This window comes from Carettochelys insculpta, chromosome 1, assembly GCF_033958435.1.
Source record: "Carettochelys insculpta isolate YL-2023 chromosome 1, ASM3395843v1, whole genome shotgun sequence".
Classification (NCBI taxonomy): Eukaryota; Metazoa; Chordata; order Testudines; family Carettochelyidae; genus Carettochelys; species Carettochelys insculpta.
The window spans coordinates 43,851,493-43,869,152 of NC_134137.1; the positions used below are offsets into that span (position 1 = coordinate 43,851,493).

General features: G+C 41.3%; 1 protein-coding gene across 1 annotated transcript in view; it reads left to right on the forward strand.

Moving 5' to 3' along the window:
- The window catches only part of FDX1 (ferredoxin 1), a 48,410-nt gene extending 36,649 nt beyond the window's left edge, over positions 1 to 11,761 (forward strand). The window contains exon 4 of the mRNA XM_074985054.1: positions 6,046 to 11,761. Within this exon, the coding sequence (XP_074841155.1) occupies positions 6,046 to 6,160 (115 nt within the window). The 3' untranslated portion in view covers positions 6,161 to 11,761. The remainder of the gene's footprint in view (positions 1 to 6,045) is intronic.
- Positions 11,762 to 17,660: the final 5,899 nt, after the last annotated feature.

Sequence of the window (17,660 nt, forward strand, 5' to 3'; positions counted from 1 at the left end):
AAGATATTGAATAGAACCGGTCCCAAGACACATCCCTGCGGAACCCCAGTTGTTATGCCCTTCCAGCATGACTCTGAACCATTAATAGCTACTCTTGAGGAATGTTTATCCATCCAGTTATGCACCCATCTTATAGTGGGCCCATCTAAGTTATATTTGCTTAGCTTATTGTTAAGAAAATCGTGTGAGACTGTGTCAGGTGCCTTACGAAAGTCTGCGTATACCACATCCACCTCTTCTGCTTTATCCACAAGATTTGTTATCCTGTCAAAAAAATCTTTCAGATTGATTTTGCATTGGTCTAGATTTGTTCTTTACACATCCATGTTGGCTGTTACTTACCACCTTATTTTCCTCCAGATGTTTGCAGATGAATTTCTTAAGTAATCATACTAGTGGTATTGAAGACTACAGGAAGCGCATTATGAAATGCCATTTTATAGGTATTATCTCTTCAGTCTGTCAGGTGAAACTGATGACTTCTACTACAGTACTGCCCACAAGTCTCAGCCAGTCACTGTGCTTGATACTGTGCAAACATAGAGGGTGATTTGGCCCCTGCCATGAGAAGCTTAGTCTGAGGCTTTAATCTTGCAAAGTGAATACACGGGCAGGCTGCTATGTCTCTGTATTGTTTGCTGATTGAGATTTAATTTGAGAGAGAACAGATAAAAAGGCAACTGTCAAGCCCAATGTTCAAGGTAAAGTTAGGTGCAGTTCTGAACTTTTTTCACCCCTTGCATGTTTACTCTTCATATTTTCTTAAATCATCTCTATTTAAAAATGTTTTTGTTTTAATTTGTCTCTGTATTTTAATTAACTGATAAAATGGGTTTAATATTTTCCAGATAAAATTCACTCCGCCTCTGTTTTTCCGGAGTCTGAGCTATTCGCCCTTGTGCCCTCCTTCATGCTCACAAAAAACACAGAATTTTTGCTTTATCTACTTTCTCAGTTATAGTACTGAAGCAGAGGGAGAAAATATTTGAGCATAACTGACTACAAAAATGATTACAAGTGATCACAGATGGATAGGAGAAGTATGCATAATCAGAATCCATGGACTGTAAAACTGCTCCATAGTTTCACCAATCACCACTGAGTAACTAAAGAGGACATGAAGTTATCTGATGTTCTGCTTCTATGTATATATTTTTAAACATCATTTCCAATTCTTTATAACCATTGTTACATAAAGAAATGAACCTTTTTGTACTTGCAGTTTTGGCACTAGCGTGTCTAGCTATAATCACTAGTTAGTGTCTTAAAGTAGGAGCATATTGCAAATTGTGGGTTATTTTCAAAAGAAGATTTTTCAGGAATTCTCTTGATGCTTTTCTCCTTCTCTCAGCCCAGGTTTCAAAATTAAAACTACTAGCCAACTAGGACTTTCAGTAGCACTTAGCTAAAATGGTGTCTGTCTCTAATACTTTATTAGAGATGAACTGCATGTATAATTTTCCCAACATAGATGTTTTATTTAAATATAGAGTATAAGCCAAGCTAGTTAAGTAAAAACACAACTGAAAACCTCAGACGCCAGCTTTAATTTTTAGTCCACGAGCAGTTCTTCAGATTGTGTAAATGTGGTCTTCTCCATATACGTACGTACTGGGGTGCACTTGATCACAGTCTTTTGGCTAGCAGTGTCCATGAGCGTCATGTGTGCATGTGCCCTGTGTACTTTAACATGCTCCTGTTTAAGAGCATAAAGGGTAAGTTAGGGCCAATCATTACATCACATTGCTGTACGATGCAAGTGTGAGCAGTGTGTCTATTTCTTGCCTACTCGGCTACCTCCAGTTATATAATAGGAATCGCTTAGTTATATAGTCTTAAGATCACTATGTAGGTAGTTAGCGTAGGGTTTTCCTTTTGTTATAGTCAGTACTCGTCTTCAGCTCTTGTGTCTAAGCTCAGATATCCCGGTCTTAAATATTGTCCCTCTTGTGAGGCAGCTGTGTCCCCTAGTAATGGATACTGGATGGCTGGAAAAGGGGCATATACCTGAAAAATACTGAATTTGCAGATTTGTTTACTAAATGAGTAGACAGGCCAGAGAAGCTCTCCTAAACCAATCTTCTCATTGACTTGTCTGTTAATACCCATTCTTGATCTGGGTAAACAAAACCCTTGTGGAACAGAGCAGAGTTCCTCTGAAAGTGTTCCAGTAAGCTCTTGCTCCCCTGCTAGCACCCAGCTCCTGAAAAGACTTTCCCATTTCTGCTGTCGAGTCTTTAGCTACCACAAAGGGTATGAAAAAGCCCAGCTTTGGAAAAGCACAGAAGGTGGTCACCTTCTAATAGAGTGCTAAGAAGAAGAGTCTCAAATCCCCTTATTTTACCACCTCTAAGGGTATGTCTACATAGCATTTAAACCACAGTGGCTGACCATGGTCATATGACTAGCTGGGTGCAAGTATAATTGCTGTATAATTACTTGATGTTCTCCCACCCTCCCCCCAGGGTCCCAAAGCTTGGTCTCCAACCTGAGCCTGAACATCTACACAGCAATTTTTAGCCAACTAACCTGAGTTATGCAAGCTCCAGTCATCTGTCCTGGGCCAGACACTGCTATACTGCTGATCTTATTCATCCCTAAGAATAGCATGTGTCCCAAAATGAGACTGTTTGGTATCCTCACTCTGGTAACATTAATATTTAGTGTCCTAGGCAAGACACCAGCTGTCTTGGTTCTGCGTTCACAGTAGGGTGTAATCTCATGGTACCTTACTTCCTGAGTCACTGCTGTTATGTGAGGACATCCTTGACACCAGACACTAATGCAACTTGGGCATTGATAGTTCCACGGGGATGTGACAGAGGCAAACTCAGCACCACTACTTGAGGAGTGTAGCTTTCCACCCTTTGCCAAAAAGTTATTTAGTTGTCAGATTGATGCAGTAGGCATCAAATCACTTTAATAGCTCTGAATCTTCCAGGTTTGCTAAACACCCTAGTAGTCCACCAAGCTCTTGTCTAGATGCAATCACACAGGACGCAAGGATTCCAGACATTAACATTTTCTGCAAATAGGGCCAACCAGTCATGGACTATTTGCAACAAATAAACTGTGTTCAAATTTCTGTTACTGGGGATGAAGTGTATATAGCTGCAGATGTGATGGCTCTGAGGGTGCTTTTCTTATTCCCTTGGATATAATATGAATTGTCATTAACCCTTTGCATATTGAGAAGGCACAGGCAAGATAGCTAATGAACCTAAGTACACTAAATGCCTTAGGTAATCTTGGTATCCAAATCTCTCAGCTGTGTATCCAACCATCAGTAGTCATAGAACTGTGAGGAATCTTTAGAGGTCATCAAGTCCAATCCCCTGCACTTAGGACAGGACCAAGCACCGTCTACACCAATCCTGACAGGTGTTTGTCTAACCTGCTCTTAAAAATCTCCAATGATGGAGATTCCACAATCTCCATAGGAAATTTCAGTGCTTACCTACCCTGGCAGTGAGGAAGCCTTTCCTAATATCCAGCCTAAACCTCCCTTGCTGCATATAATAAGCCCATTGCTTCTCATGCTATCCTCAGAGGGTAGAGAGAATAATTTTTGTCCTTTCTTCTCACAAAATTTTAGGAACTTGAAAAGTATGTCCCCTCTGAGTCTTCTCTTTTCCAGACTGAACAAACCCATTTCTTTCAATCTTCCCTCATTGGCTACGACTACATTAGCCCCTTTTGGAAGGAGCCATGGTAATGAGCAAGTTGGGAAGATGCTAACGAGGTGCTTTCATGAATTTGCAACATCTCATTAGCATAATGGCGGCCACACGCGATTTGAAAGTGCTGCTTTTGAATCACGTGCTGCCTACGTAGACCGGGGCCTTTCACGAGGACCCTCTGGACTTTGAAAGCCCCTTCTTCCTAAAACCTAATAGGAAGAAGGCGCTTTCAAAGTCTGGGGGGTCTTTTTTAAAGTCCCCTGTCTACATGGGCAGTACACGATTCCAAAGAGGCACTTTCAAATCACGTGGCTGTCATGCTAATGAGGTACAGCATATTCATGGCAGCGCCTCTTTAGGATCTTCCCAAGTCGCTCATTAGCATGCTGCTCCTGAAAGGAATGGAGCTAGTGTAGGCGTAGCCATAGGCAGTGTTCCCAGCAAGCTGTGAGCTTGTGCAGCTGCTCAGGAAAAAAATTCAGATGCAAAAATGATACCACAAAATTGATACATGCAGCTAAGTAGAAAAAATGTATTTTGCCAAATGTACAATCACATTTTCTCTCTTGGAAATTCTGGTTCCTTTTTATTCTGGATTATTACTATTCTGGAACTCTGGACTATCAATTAGTTCTTTTTATATCTAATAATGGCTTTTTCATGTCATCTCCCTATCCAGGAGCACATTGTTTCTTCACGTTTTCTTCCTGCTCACCAAGTCTCCGCATGCTGCCATCATGATCACAAAAATGAGGTGGTGTGTCCCAGCCAGTAGGAGTCAATCTGGCATAGAGGGGAGAGAAGAAACTCTTAAGGAACAGTCATTAGTTAGGGTTCTTCTGATGAGTTGGAGACGGTCAAAACTAAACTGGAGGGGATGCGATGAGAGGATGTCACAGTATTGAGGAAAATAGTCCCCCTTGGATCTCCTTGAGCAGGCTAAATTGAAGGTTTATTTAGGATATATGTGCAGATGGGGAAAGAGGTAGAGACAACAAGGAGGCTGAAACAGGGAAGGAAAGGCAGGCCCATGGAAGATTTCCATTATGGCACTGGACCAAAAGGATAGAAGCAAAACCTAATAGCCTGCAGAAGATATTTACTCTGTTCAGTTTATTTGTATGCTGGATCTGTTCATTCTGTTATTTCATTGCCATTTTAATTAGTTTCTGAATTGATTACAATGAAGAGTCAGGCTGTAGCTAAAGAATAGGAGACGTACAGACCAACACTGATGTTTTTTTCCTCCCTCTGCATAGTGCCATGAATATTCATCAGTTGTGGTCTGCCAAGATCACCAGAAGATTTAGTCCTTTTTAATACCAATTGCTGTGTATTGTGTTACTTTCCACTAGAAACTGGACTTGATGATAATACCAGCTTGTCTTAGAAACCCCTTCAGAAAATCTCAATTTACTAGTGACCTCAACATTATTTAAAACCAGTGACATAAAGTAAAAGAGACTCTGGCCGTGTCTACACTAGCCCCAAACTTCGAAATGGCCATGCAAATGGCCATTTCGAAGTTTACTAACGAAGCGTTGAAATACATATTCAGCGCTTCATTAACGTGCGGGTGGCTGCGGCACTTTGAAATTGATGCGCCACGCGGCTCGTCCCGACGGTTCTCCTTTTCGAAAAGACCCTGTCTACTTCGAAGTCCCCTTATTCCTATGAGCAGATGGGAATAAGGGGACTTCGAAGTAGGCGGGGTCATTTCGAAAAGGAGCCCCGTCGGGACGAGCCGCGTGGCGCGTCAATTTCAAAGTGCCGCAGCCACCCGCACGCAAATGAAGCGCTGAATATGTATTTCAGCGCTTCGTTAGTAAACTTCGAAATGGCTATTTGCATGGCCATTTCGAAGTTTGGGGCTAGTGTAGACGCGGCCTCTGTGATGCAGATTCACAACTGGTGTAACTTTGCATCGCTCATTGAAGATTTCATTGGCTCTAAGACAATTTACATCAGCTGAGAATCAGAAATTCCATATGCTTTATTTTCCCCATGCTGCTGATTTTCAAACTTAGACCTCTCTCCTGAAAGCTGTTCTGTGCATACACCCAGGCAGAATCCCACTTATTTCAGTGAGCATAATGGTTTTACTTACATGGAGTAGTTTGGGGGATCAGAGTCTGTTTTCTTCCTCTAAGGTAGCAACACAGTCTACCAGTTTACATTTGAAGACTAATTTAAAGGTGTTTTAGCTGTGTTATTTTGCATCTTTATGCTGCAGTATTTATAGCAGCCAGCTTTTTACAAATGCACATTCAGGATTTAAACTTCATGTTTTGTGACTTCAGTGCTTATAACACCACTGACCTAAGTATTTGGCTAGAACTAAAGACAGCATTGTTCTTTCTTTCAGCTCACGTTTAGGCTGCCAGATCTGCTTGAAGAAATTCATGAACAATATGACTGTTCGAGTACCTGAAGCAGTTGCTGATGCTAGACAATCTATAGATATAAGCAAGAATTCCTAAAATAAAACTTACTAGAAGCTTTTCATGAAATTTTAAACTATTTTTATAATTTATTTTTGAATGTTTAAATGTGAACTTATACAATCATGGGAGTTATATTTTGACTTTCGGTGTTAATTCTGTTTTTATAATTTTCTTTATGGAACCATTTATTTTGATTTTTAAAAAAATTAATATTTTAACAAGTTAAACTGTACTGTAGTGAACTGTAAAATGCTATCAGATTATACTTGCTAATGGATTTCTCTATGTAAACTGTACTTGAAAACCAGACTTTTTCAGTGATTTTTATAGATTCAAAACTTTTTTTTAAGGGTTTCAGGTCTAGATACATTAGGAAGCTGGACAGATGACAATTGTAGCACTTAATTTCCCTGTGTATTTCATGTGGTATAGTAGAAGCAGAGCTGAAGAGAGCTAATTAGCTGGTTGATGGTATGGTGCTTTCACAACAACTGGAAAGGAAATTAGGAAGATGGATGGAACTGGCCTATCTTAAATCTGTAAGTCTTGATAAACTATGACAAATATTGTTGAGATCATGTTTCAAGCTAGTGCAGTCCTGCTGCTGTTAGTGTATAATACCTGATGCAAGCAATTCTCTTCTCTTGTCTTCTCCATTATGGGTCTTGGTCCTCCAGACAGTAACTGTGTGCATAGGATTAAGCTGTTCCTAATATTTGGACTCTTTCTAGGGTGGCTTTTGCCCAGTATGGTGTAAAAAAAAAAAAAAAAAATTCTATGCTTTTAATTGTCATTTACCTCTTCAGTTTTTATGATATATGTTGTTAGATGAGGCAACTAGCATGAAATCCAATGGTCATACTGTTATCTTGGGATGAAATCTTTATTTTGTATTTAACTAAACCATTAATTTACAGTTGAATACTTAAGTGTTCAGTACAGTAGCTGAGTTGTCAACAATGACCCAGAGGGTATTTTTGGGTGAAAGGTTCTTCCATGTTTCATTTATATGTGAAAAGTATTACTTTTTCTTAAAATTCAGTACTAAACTTGTCAACTTTTACATAATCCTTCTTTTCTAAGTATTGCAAAACACTCATTCTATTTCTGATTTCCAGGTGCATCTATAAACTAACTAGTTCTTACAGGGATTTATATGACATAATCTAATTTGATCTATGTAGGACTTTTCCCATTATTCTATGTGTTCCTGTGAGAGAACTCATTTACTTGGATCTAAAAAAAAAAAATTGTAAGTGGTCTGACAAAACACAGCTGAAATATATTCAGTTTGAAGCTTTCTTGGGACAGGAGCAGAACAAAAGGAAGTGGCAGATGGGGGGAAAATATATTTAAGATAAAATTAGATAGATATTGGGCTCAGTCTTTTTCCTATGTTGCTGCTCTGTGAATGGGAGAGTGGGAGTGTATGTTCCTTTTTCCATGTATTCTTGAGGTACTGCAGTATTATCACTTAAGGTATTTTAAGATGTCATTTACGATGTCAGGGGGAGGGATACCTCAGTGGTTTGAGTGTTGGCCTGCTAAACCCAGGGTTGTGAGTTCAATCCTCAAGGAGGCCATTTAGGGATGGGGGCAAATAGATGTCAGGGATGGCAGTTGGCCCTGCCAAGAAGGGTAAGGGACTGGACTAGATAATCTCCCAAGGTCCCTTCCAGTTATAGGAAATGTGTGTCTCCAATTATTTAAAAAAAAAAAAAAGAAAAATAAAATAATCAAATAGTAGCTCTTCACACTTTGACTGGGACCAAACTTGCAAGTCACATCAGAAGAAAGATGCAGTTTGCTGTACTATTTACATGTGCTGCAGGAAACTAAACATTTTAGTAGGTTTTATTTTTGGTAGGTTCAAGATACTTTTCATAATGGAAATCAAAGCACTTAAACCTAAAGAGATTCACAAAGGGATTTAGGGAATAATTGATGCTTTAGGTGCCTAACTCTGAAATACAAGTTCCACAGGCAGGCAGAAAGTTTTGCTCACCTGACGTCCAACTCTGTTGGTGCCTAAACCCACAATACATATAATATATAGTATAGTACCACAATACCCACTACTAGCTTTGTCCACATATCTTCTCTGGAAATACCATTACTGGACCTAACCACGTTACTCACAGAATCACAGGCACTTTCTCATGCTCCTCTTCTAACATCATACATGCCATCATGTGCCAACAATGTCCAGATGCTTTATATATTGGACAGACTTCTAACTCCCTTAGACAAAGGGTTAATGGGCACAAAATAGACATCAAAACACTCAAGATCCACAAACCAGTTAGTCAACATTTTAATGGAATGAGGTATTCTGTTAACGATTTAAGAGTATGCGCATTACTGGAAAAAAAAATTTCGCACTGCTATTCAAAGAGAAACAGCTGAGCTGTCTTTTATATTCAAATTCAGCACATTAACACGTGGTTTGAACCAGGATGGGAATTTTCTGAGTTACTATAGGGGCTTGTCTGCATACTTGGCTTAATCTAATTCTTGACCTTCCCCCCCGCACCCTTCCACTCTCTGATTTGCTCACTTTGATAATTTTTTTTTCTGATTTGTGAACTTTGATTACTGTTTTGGTTCTCTATGCCTTATATATTGAGTCTGTTCTGGTATGGCTGTGGTCTGAAGAAGTGGGTCTGTCCCACGAAAGCTCACCTAATAAATTATTTTGCTAGTCTTTAAAGTGCTACTTGACTGCTTTTTGCCACAATACCTATGTTTTTGCCGAAGCAGCTCCCTAGGTGTCTTTCTGTGCCTTTGTATGTATACACTGCATCTTTCCTCTAGGCATGAAGACACCTATTTCCCATCCAAGCTTTGATATGCAAACCAGGGGAAGATAGGTATTCCTCTGCCTAACTGAAAGGTAGTGCCTGATATATGCCAGTTAGAAGATCAAACACTATTGGATTATGCCTTGCAGGTGTGATCATCTAGTTCCACATATAACAGGTGGGAGAAGTGGCAGAGGAGGGGTTCCCCCAAAACTTTTAGCCCAGTGACAAGGGTACGTAAGCCCCTTGTTGTCCACATAAAACAATGTTTAATGGTTTGGTATATGGAACCTACAACCTGCTTAGTACCATGGCAAACACGCCATTAAACTGCCTTTTGTATTGTAAGGAAGAACTGTTCAAAGCATCTGAAATATAAAGTGGTAAGTAAGGCTTTCATTTTAACATCTCTTGTTCTGTTTCCTTAGTGAGCAATTGAGGCAGCACTAGATCAGAATATACTGTAGTCCAATAGATAGGACACTTGCCTAGGAGGTGGCAAATACTTGTCTGCATTTGAGGTAGAGTGGGTAGGGAAGGAAATGGGTCTTCCATGTTTAAGATGGATATCCTAACCACTGGGCTATGAAGGAGCTCTCCCTTCTCCTGTCTGCACAAGAGTGTTCGTGGCTGAGAATCGCAGCAGCTGTAGGTGCCCCCCTCCAGCCTGGAGGTACTTGTTGAAACTCTCTGAGCTCAGGGCTTAAGCTCTTTGTCTTCTCTCATAGGCTAGTTTAGCCAGGGAGCTGCTTTGTGTGCTGGCTTTGCAAATTCTGTCCTAGAGTGCCTGTATCACTCTTAATTGCTTCAGAAATCTGAGTGCATAACTTGGGCATTTTGAATCCTAATGTTTTTCTAGTAATCTAAAATATAAGCATGATGATGCTCAGTCTCTGAGTGACTGAATACCCTTATGAATCACCACACCGTTGTGAAACCAGCAGCGTATCCAGTAGAGCTGTTTTAATATGTTAGCGCTTCACATGAAGGCCTCCTGTGGTATGGGTTGTTCTTTCTTTTGGCTTTTCTAGAGTTTCACCACAGGAGGAATTCATTGAGGAGAGAAAGTCAAACAGAGACTTCAGAGTTCATTTTGGCTTCTGTGAGTGTTCTTTGTTTTATAGGAATGCGAGTTGACGGAAAGGTGAAGGAATCACTAGGTACTTCAGAAAATACAGATCTCAGCTGTACTTGTTTCTCAGTTGTCAAAAATTATGTGCAAATAAATTTTATTTTATACCAATTTCCCAGACACTAGCACTTTTCTTCCAGTTTTGCTTTTTGGTACAGAATGTAGGATATATACATATTTTAGGCTAAATAGGGAAAGAAATGCACACCCAGAAATCTACTGTGATGATTGCATAAAGAAATATACCATTTTAAATGATCCACAGTGCATGATATTTTTGTGGTACCAATTTCATATATAGTGTAACCTCGCTGATTTCACTAGGATTATTTGGCCAATGATATTCTCTAATTTTCATATTAAATGACAGCACATACTGCGGATGACTACTTAAATAGCAAAATTATATTACTGATCTAAGTGTACCATATGAAAATAGAGATTAAGGAAAGGATAATGATTTACAGAAATGTAAAGGGCTGACAGGGTCAAAGTTTAACCCTTTGATAGCTACCAGAGAGTACACTATTTTCATGCTCAGTTTTCTGTTGTGAGGGAAGGAGCCAACTTAATCTGATTCTCTTTCATCCTTTACCATGCTAAGGACTGCAGCTTCATTACACTGTGCATGCATAGACTGAGGAGCTGGCAGCACTTGGAATGCCTCTACTCTTTGTCTAACTTTCAGACTTGCATTTGCCTTCCGAAGGATGTTCCCCTCACTTCTCTTTTCCTTTCTGAGGGGTTTGGTGCTTATGGTTCCCTTGCAGGCTTCAGGGAGACAACTAAGCTAAGAAATTCCAAAGGCAAAAGGAGAGGATTTTGTCTCCTGTTTCATTTGAGTGCCTTGCTAGAGAGCTTGGCCAGCTCTGGGGTAGTGTGGTGTTACACCAGGCAACCCACTCTCTATTCAGTTGCCACAGCCTCCTCACCACGGCAGTAAAGGAGCCAGCTACTACTGGAATAACTGGATTCAGGAGCATGAAACTCCCCCAGTACCAATAAAGCAGTGTGCCAGGTAGGAAATCACTGCAGCATCCCTGTAGCCCACACCTGCAGCCATAGCTCTGACTGGAGATTTGCTGCTCCTGTTCTACCTTCTTGTATGTCAAGGATAGAGGCACTGGACACAACCTGGACCCTACTAATGCTGCTGAGCATAAGGGCCCTTCATTCCCAGCTCTGCCAGTCTTCCAGGGGAAATGCAGAATAGTCTAAACTTCACCCAAGAGAAGGGGGTAGAGCTCTGAGGAATCCATTCTTGATTCCCAGTATGATATTTTAGAAGAGGGGTTACAGCAGTGGAGGAGGTAACTGGGCCATGGTCTGACCACTTTTACGTCTGCCACAGCCCACCTTGGAGTAGATCTGGCATCACCAAGGCCTGGAAGGAGGCAAAAGACAGCATTGCAGGGAGAGGGCCTTACATCCATGCTGTGGCAAGAGCCAGTAGGTCAGAGTGAGGCGCTGGGCCCATCCCTGAAGGACAGGAGCTGCAGCGGGATGAGTGGCAGGGATGGGCACTTCACCCACAGCTTCTGGATGCCAAGTGCAGAGGCAGGACCCAAATATGCACCACATCATAATCCTTGGGGGTGGGCTGCAACAGAACCCCTGCCCCAGCTGGCCTCCCCCTGCCTATAAATGGTGCTCCTATGTGAAAGTCTTAGGGAAGCATGACAAGTCTAGCACCGGGGGGGGGGGGGGGGGGGGCTGGGGAGGGCAGCATGGAGAGGTTGTGAACCATTTGACCTGTTCGTGTAATGTCAGAGCCCCCTCAGCTGGGATTTTAGGGACAACCTCAAAAGATGCTGTAAATAATTCAGCAGTGGTTCCCCTGCTGCCCTTTACTGAGTGAAGCATGGTGGGGTCCAATGGCAGAGAGGAAATATCTGTAAGGGGAGATGAGGCTGCTCAGGGAGTGATCCTTGGGTAAATAGGAGTGGGAACTGGTGGGGGCACTGCTGGAGAAGGAAGCAGTAGGGATTGAGAAGATCTTCAGTGTCCCATGGAGTTTGTGGCACTGAGAAAGCAGTACTGGGTGAATTTCAAGGAGGGAACCCCTAAGGGAGTTGTCCAGGGTATTTTGGGGTGTTTAACTCAGGGATGCAGAGAGGGGTTGGTGTTTGTCTCAAGACCTGGCATAATTATGAATTCTTAATAAAGTGATGTAGTGTAAATAATTTGGATTTGTATGGTGCTTGTGTCTGTACACAGTCATTTGAGGCATTTTGTCAGTGCAAATATAAAAAAGAAAAAACACCTCAAATAAGAAAAGCATTCTGGAAGAATAAACTGGAAAAGTTAAAAAAGAATTATATGGGACTCTGGATATAACCTGTTGCCTATCAAGGGCCAGCCCTTAATCTATTTCTAGCTACAGGGACTCAGGAAAATCGAGCAGGAGTCAGTATGAAATATCTAATAAGTTCCTGAGAAAGGTGTGTGTCCCATTCCTGTTTGTCCATCCCACAGACAAGTCTCTGACTGCCTATGGATGATGGCAATTATTACCATTTGTTCTGACATGTACTCCCAGAGTCTCTTCTCAGCTGAATGTTAAAAGATGAAGCCTGGATGAAAATGGTTATAAACAAAAACAAGTGGTGAGACAGAAATAAAACTCCAATTCCTAGTGAAACCTTTTGGGACTGCTAACATCATACATGGATCTGCTTCAGTGAACCAGGAATTCCAGGGAGCCTACCAAGTAAATCCTGTTCACTCCTCTACATTGCACCCTATCAAATCCATTGGTAGAGGTCAAGATCCAGTTATCTATTTTCTGCTCCCTCAACTTGGGGAATGCAGAACTGCAGATTTTTTGAAAGGATGGACACATTACTCCTTATGCCAAATGCTAACTGGGACTAATGGAAGGGGCTGTCTAGGTCTGGTACCCATAGGCGCAATTTCCTTTTGTCAACCAACCATTCAGGGCTTATACAGGTATCTGAAACAGTTCAGGATAAAGCTAGTATGTGCTGTCAGTGTTGATGGCCTTAGTAGGTCCTAAATTTGTCCTTTACACTAGTCTTACACAAAGAGCTGACCTCTTCAAAAACTAACACAAGAGCTTTGATTGAAGTTTTTCACTTTTCATCCCTTTTAGCCAAAGCCAATGTGCAAATATTTTTTTCACGTGCAACAAAAATTCATTTCAGGGTGAGAGTTTGTATATATACATATATTAAAAAAAATAATAAAAGGCCTCTCCAAGCCATAGTTTTGCTGTGTGCAGGACCCTATTGCTTTATCTAGTTATAATTTGAGGAAGACCTGCCATTTCAAGGGAATGCTAATTCATTAACACTGGTAACCAGTTGATGAATTGAAAATAAAGCTGGGTTGAGGAAAGTCACTCTGCTTTGTGGAGGACTCTGCTATTATGAAATTTGGTTGGTTTCATTCTGGTTTGGAACAAAACCTAATAAATTCAAATTCTTTGGGAAAGGGAATGGAGCTGCCTGGGGCTGCTGTCATGGACCCAAGTAGCCCTGGGATTCTCAGCTGTAGGTTAGAATGCCTAGCAGACTCCCATAGAACAGGAGATTGGAAGCCCTGAGCTACCAAAGAGCTGAGAGCTTTAGGTTCCTATGAGTTCACTAGATGAGTGTCTGAGGAACATGGAAGCTGTGCTATCCAGGAACTGGGCAGGTGAGTGGGCAGGAAGCCCATCAGGCTTTCGATGGAACCCTGCCTGAGTTCTAGTGGAAGATGTCTGGAAGAGAAATGTCTCTCTCTGAAATGTTTTCCTTTCAAAGAAACAAAATCCAAATTAAAAATGTTCCATTAGAATTTTTTGGATCTGCTCCCTGCTGAGTAACCCATGTATGACTGCACAGATACAATCAGGCAATACCCACCATCTCTGTTCCTAATCTTTTTCATTCTAAAGAAACCTCAGTCGTTTTTAAATTTACACTTTAAATAGATTCTTTTGCTTATGTAGATTAAAGAAAAAGTCATTGCCTCACATTATTGTCTTCAAAACAGTAGCACTAGATAGGATCGTTTTGATTGCTCTGTTTGACGTGGGAATTTCAGATATTCAGTTTCATGTTTGGGTTAGGGGATTCGCTGGACACATCGAGTGATAGCACGTCTCTTATATGGGACACAACTTACACCTCATGCAGGAATTTCTGAAAAATGAAGTCATTAAATGAAAAAATAAGCTGTAAGTGAAAGCTATTTATGATTAAGATATTATGTTACTTTCCAGCTCTGTGTTTTTGGGGAACCAGAGCATGACTGCCTGTGAGCCCTGTGCTTTTGGGGAACCAGGGAGTGACACTCATGGAAAACAAATCCCTTTCCTCCAGGCTTCTGCTTGAATCAAAGACAAAGCACTGAAATTGTTAGGGATGGACACACTTAAATCCCACAAACAAGGGTGATTAGATTGAGGAAACACCCCTAGTCTCATCTGCACTGAAGACAGAACAGAGAGACATCTCCATTAGAATAATGAATGGAGAACAGCTCTTCCAAAATAACAGCAACGAAGGGTCCTGTGGCACCTTACAGACTAACAGAAAAGTTTTGAGCAAGAGCTTTTGTGAGCACAGGCTCACTTCATCAGATGCATCTGATGAAGTGAGTCTGTGCTCACGAAAGCTCATGCTCAAAACTTTTCTGTTAGTCTACAAGGTGCCACAGGACCCTTCGTTGCTGTTACAGATCCAGACTAACACGGCTACTCTTCCAAAGTAGGAACTATGCACTGAACTATGGTATACCAAAAACAGAGAAGTCTGATGGGCAATCTCTGCTCCAGATGCTAATGAACCCAGACCTGCTCACACCCACATTAGTCATTATCAACCAATTCTAGTAATGGATCCTATTGATACCCAAAATACTGAAACTGCCTAGCTGCAAAGAACATCACCCATAGCCAGGCATGATCAGTTTCTATTGTCTTGCATCTGTTTACCCATAATCAAATCTAGTGTTCTTCTTGAACCTTTGTCCTGTCTCTACAAAAACACTTACCCTTTCTCAAGAAATGCCTAGATGTAAACCCCACATCATTTTCTTTGAGACCTCATCATCTCCTGCCTGATTGTGCTAGGAGCTCTGCTTGTCTCCTGCCTTCTGGATCCCTGGCTACCATCACCATCTGGGGCCCCCGATCAGTGCAATCTCCACAGAGTGGTGCGATCTTTCTCTTTCTTCCCTCCTCCCAACCCGACCGGCACAGCTTCCTAACCTTACCTTATGTAATTAGTTATATGATTTGCTAGCCCTAACATTTGTACTCAATTTACTATTGTAACTGTTAAATATATATTCACTACCCAAAAATAAATAGCTTTCATTGTTAAACTGGTTGCTTCTCTCTCTTTTTCTTCCTCCCTGGCTCACTCTTCTTCAGGGGTGTTGTTTTGGCTTCCCCATTCACTGCAGCAATGCTTCTTGTACCTAAGCTAAAAGATCCCTTTGGTGCCCAGAACTCCTGAGGGCTTTGCCCATCAGTGGGTTACTAATAGAATGATTGTGCTGTGAAATTGGCAGCTTGGGAGGGGGTGCCGAACTGGAGTGACGTATGAGGGTGGCAGCTGAGAGTGCTGTTTATCGCAGCCACTGAGTCCAAGGGTACATAAGGGCCACAGCTTGGCACAGCTGTGCAACCCAGCCTACTGAATACAGGGACATATAAGGCATCAGCTTGTAAGTGCTGATTAACCAGTCCTCTCAGGTGAGCTCTGGTGTGTGTGTTCACGTGCACCTGAGTCCAGGGTGGGAAGAACTTAATCCTGTGGACTCTGGGTTGGGCAGAATATCTCCATTGGGTGGGAATTAGCAGAAGGGAGAAGTAAAGCTCCTTAGGAACACTAGTGTCACAAACTGCACACTGATAGAATTATTCACCTCTTTCCCCCATAACCCCAAATAAATGAGCATACCTCAGAGTAACAGACAAATCTGGTAACAATTAAACCATCATTGTTTTGTTTCTTCTTCAGAGTTGTATTACTCTCTAGGAAAATGCACCTCTGCTTACACAAATTGTAGCTCTGTTGTAGGGCTCTGTTACTGTTATAGGGAATGACATGCATCTGATGAAGTTGGTCTTTGCCCGTGAAAGCTTATGCTCAAAAAAAATCTGTTAGTCTATAAGGTGCCACAGGACTTCTCATTGCTTTTGCAGATACAGACTATCCTGGCTACTCCTCTGATACTGGTATAGGAAAGTGTTCAAGCAAAAAGTCTAGTTTTTTGAATTATGATGTTCTCACAATGTTGAAGAAAAATAAACTTTATGCCAGTGTTTCCCTGCGTAATCCTGCGTTGGGCCCTCAGAAGTAGAGTCAGAGGAGCAGAGGTGTGTTTGTCCACCATGCTAGTTGAGATATTTGGGTGGGTTTGGGCCTGACATGGGGTAAGCCCTGGGGGTGGGGAGGGTGGATTTGAGGCTGAGAGGTGTTAAGGGGTAATTAGGGTTCCGCAAAATTCTTTCGAGTTTAAAAGGATTCTGTGGCAAATAAAATTGGGAAACACTGCTTTGTGCAAACACTGATGTTAAACACTTCCTTGGGACATCTACCCTGGTTCCAGCCGCACACGGTTATAGACCACAACCTTGGGATCTCATTCAGGTCCTGACAGCATTAAACTAATTGAACCGCAATGACAGATGACATTGTACTTCTGGTTCATGAATGTAGTGCTAGTGATAACAATTATCTCCAATCAGGAAAGTTTATGCATTTGGGAGCTTTCCTGTTTGACACCAAGTACAGACTGAACCTTTAGTCTGGCCAATGCTAAACCAGAGAATTTGCTGACTCATGGAGGTCAATATTGTCTAGCACATTACCAACATTTCTGCTGCTCACTGGGCTCTTAAAAGGCATTTAGGGGTAAATTACAGCTAAATAACAACACAGAACACTGAAAGCCAGAGCTGGTGGCTGTGAACAAATTTTATGGGACCATGGGAAATGTGGCCTTACCACGATAACTACGTCAGGCTAACTAAAATCATGCCTGACCATGGATGGTGCCAGACCAGAGCATTCCAGACTAGAGATTCTCAACGTGTATGTACTTTCAGTTCAAATAGTTCTTAGAGCTGTCATAGCATTAATTCCAAAAGTAAACTCGAGAAATATTCTTCCTTTTGTCACTCATAAAGTCCAATCTGTAAGAACAAGAAAACCTCTCAGGATAGAGAAGTCTTATCTCCTGTAATGAGCTCTCTCAGGCTTCCATGTGGTCATCAGTATATACATTCACACTGTTTTGCATATCGGTCATTCAATATTCAGAAGTCTTCTCCAAACCAAAATGAGGTTGAAAGATAGAGGATACATAATTTACCTTATTATGGATGCTTATATTTAAAGTTTAATCCTGCTTTGCCACATTGCTGTGAAAAAACCCGTTGTGTCTGTGTACCTTAAGCGTGATGAAAAGCAGGAAAATTTATCTTTGCTTGCCTGACTTTTTTTTTTTCTTTTAAGTAATAAGACCAACAGATGTAGTACACCCTGGAGAACAAAAATGGAAATTGATATTCAATGATTCAGGTTATTTCGTTAGGGGGAAAATATCGCCAGGGTCTTCTGCAATATGAGAAATGTTTGTACTTTTC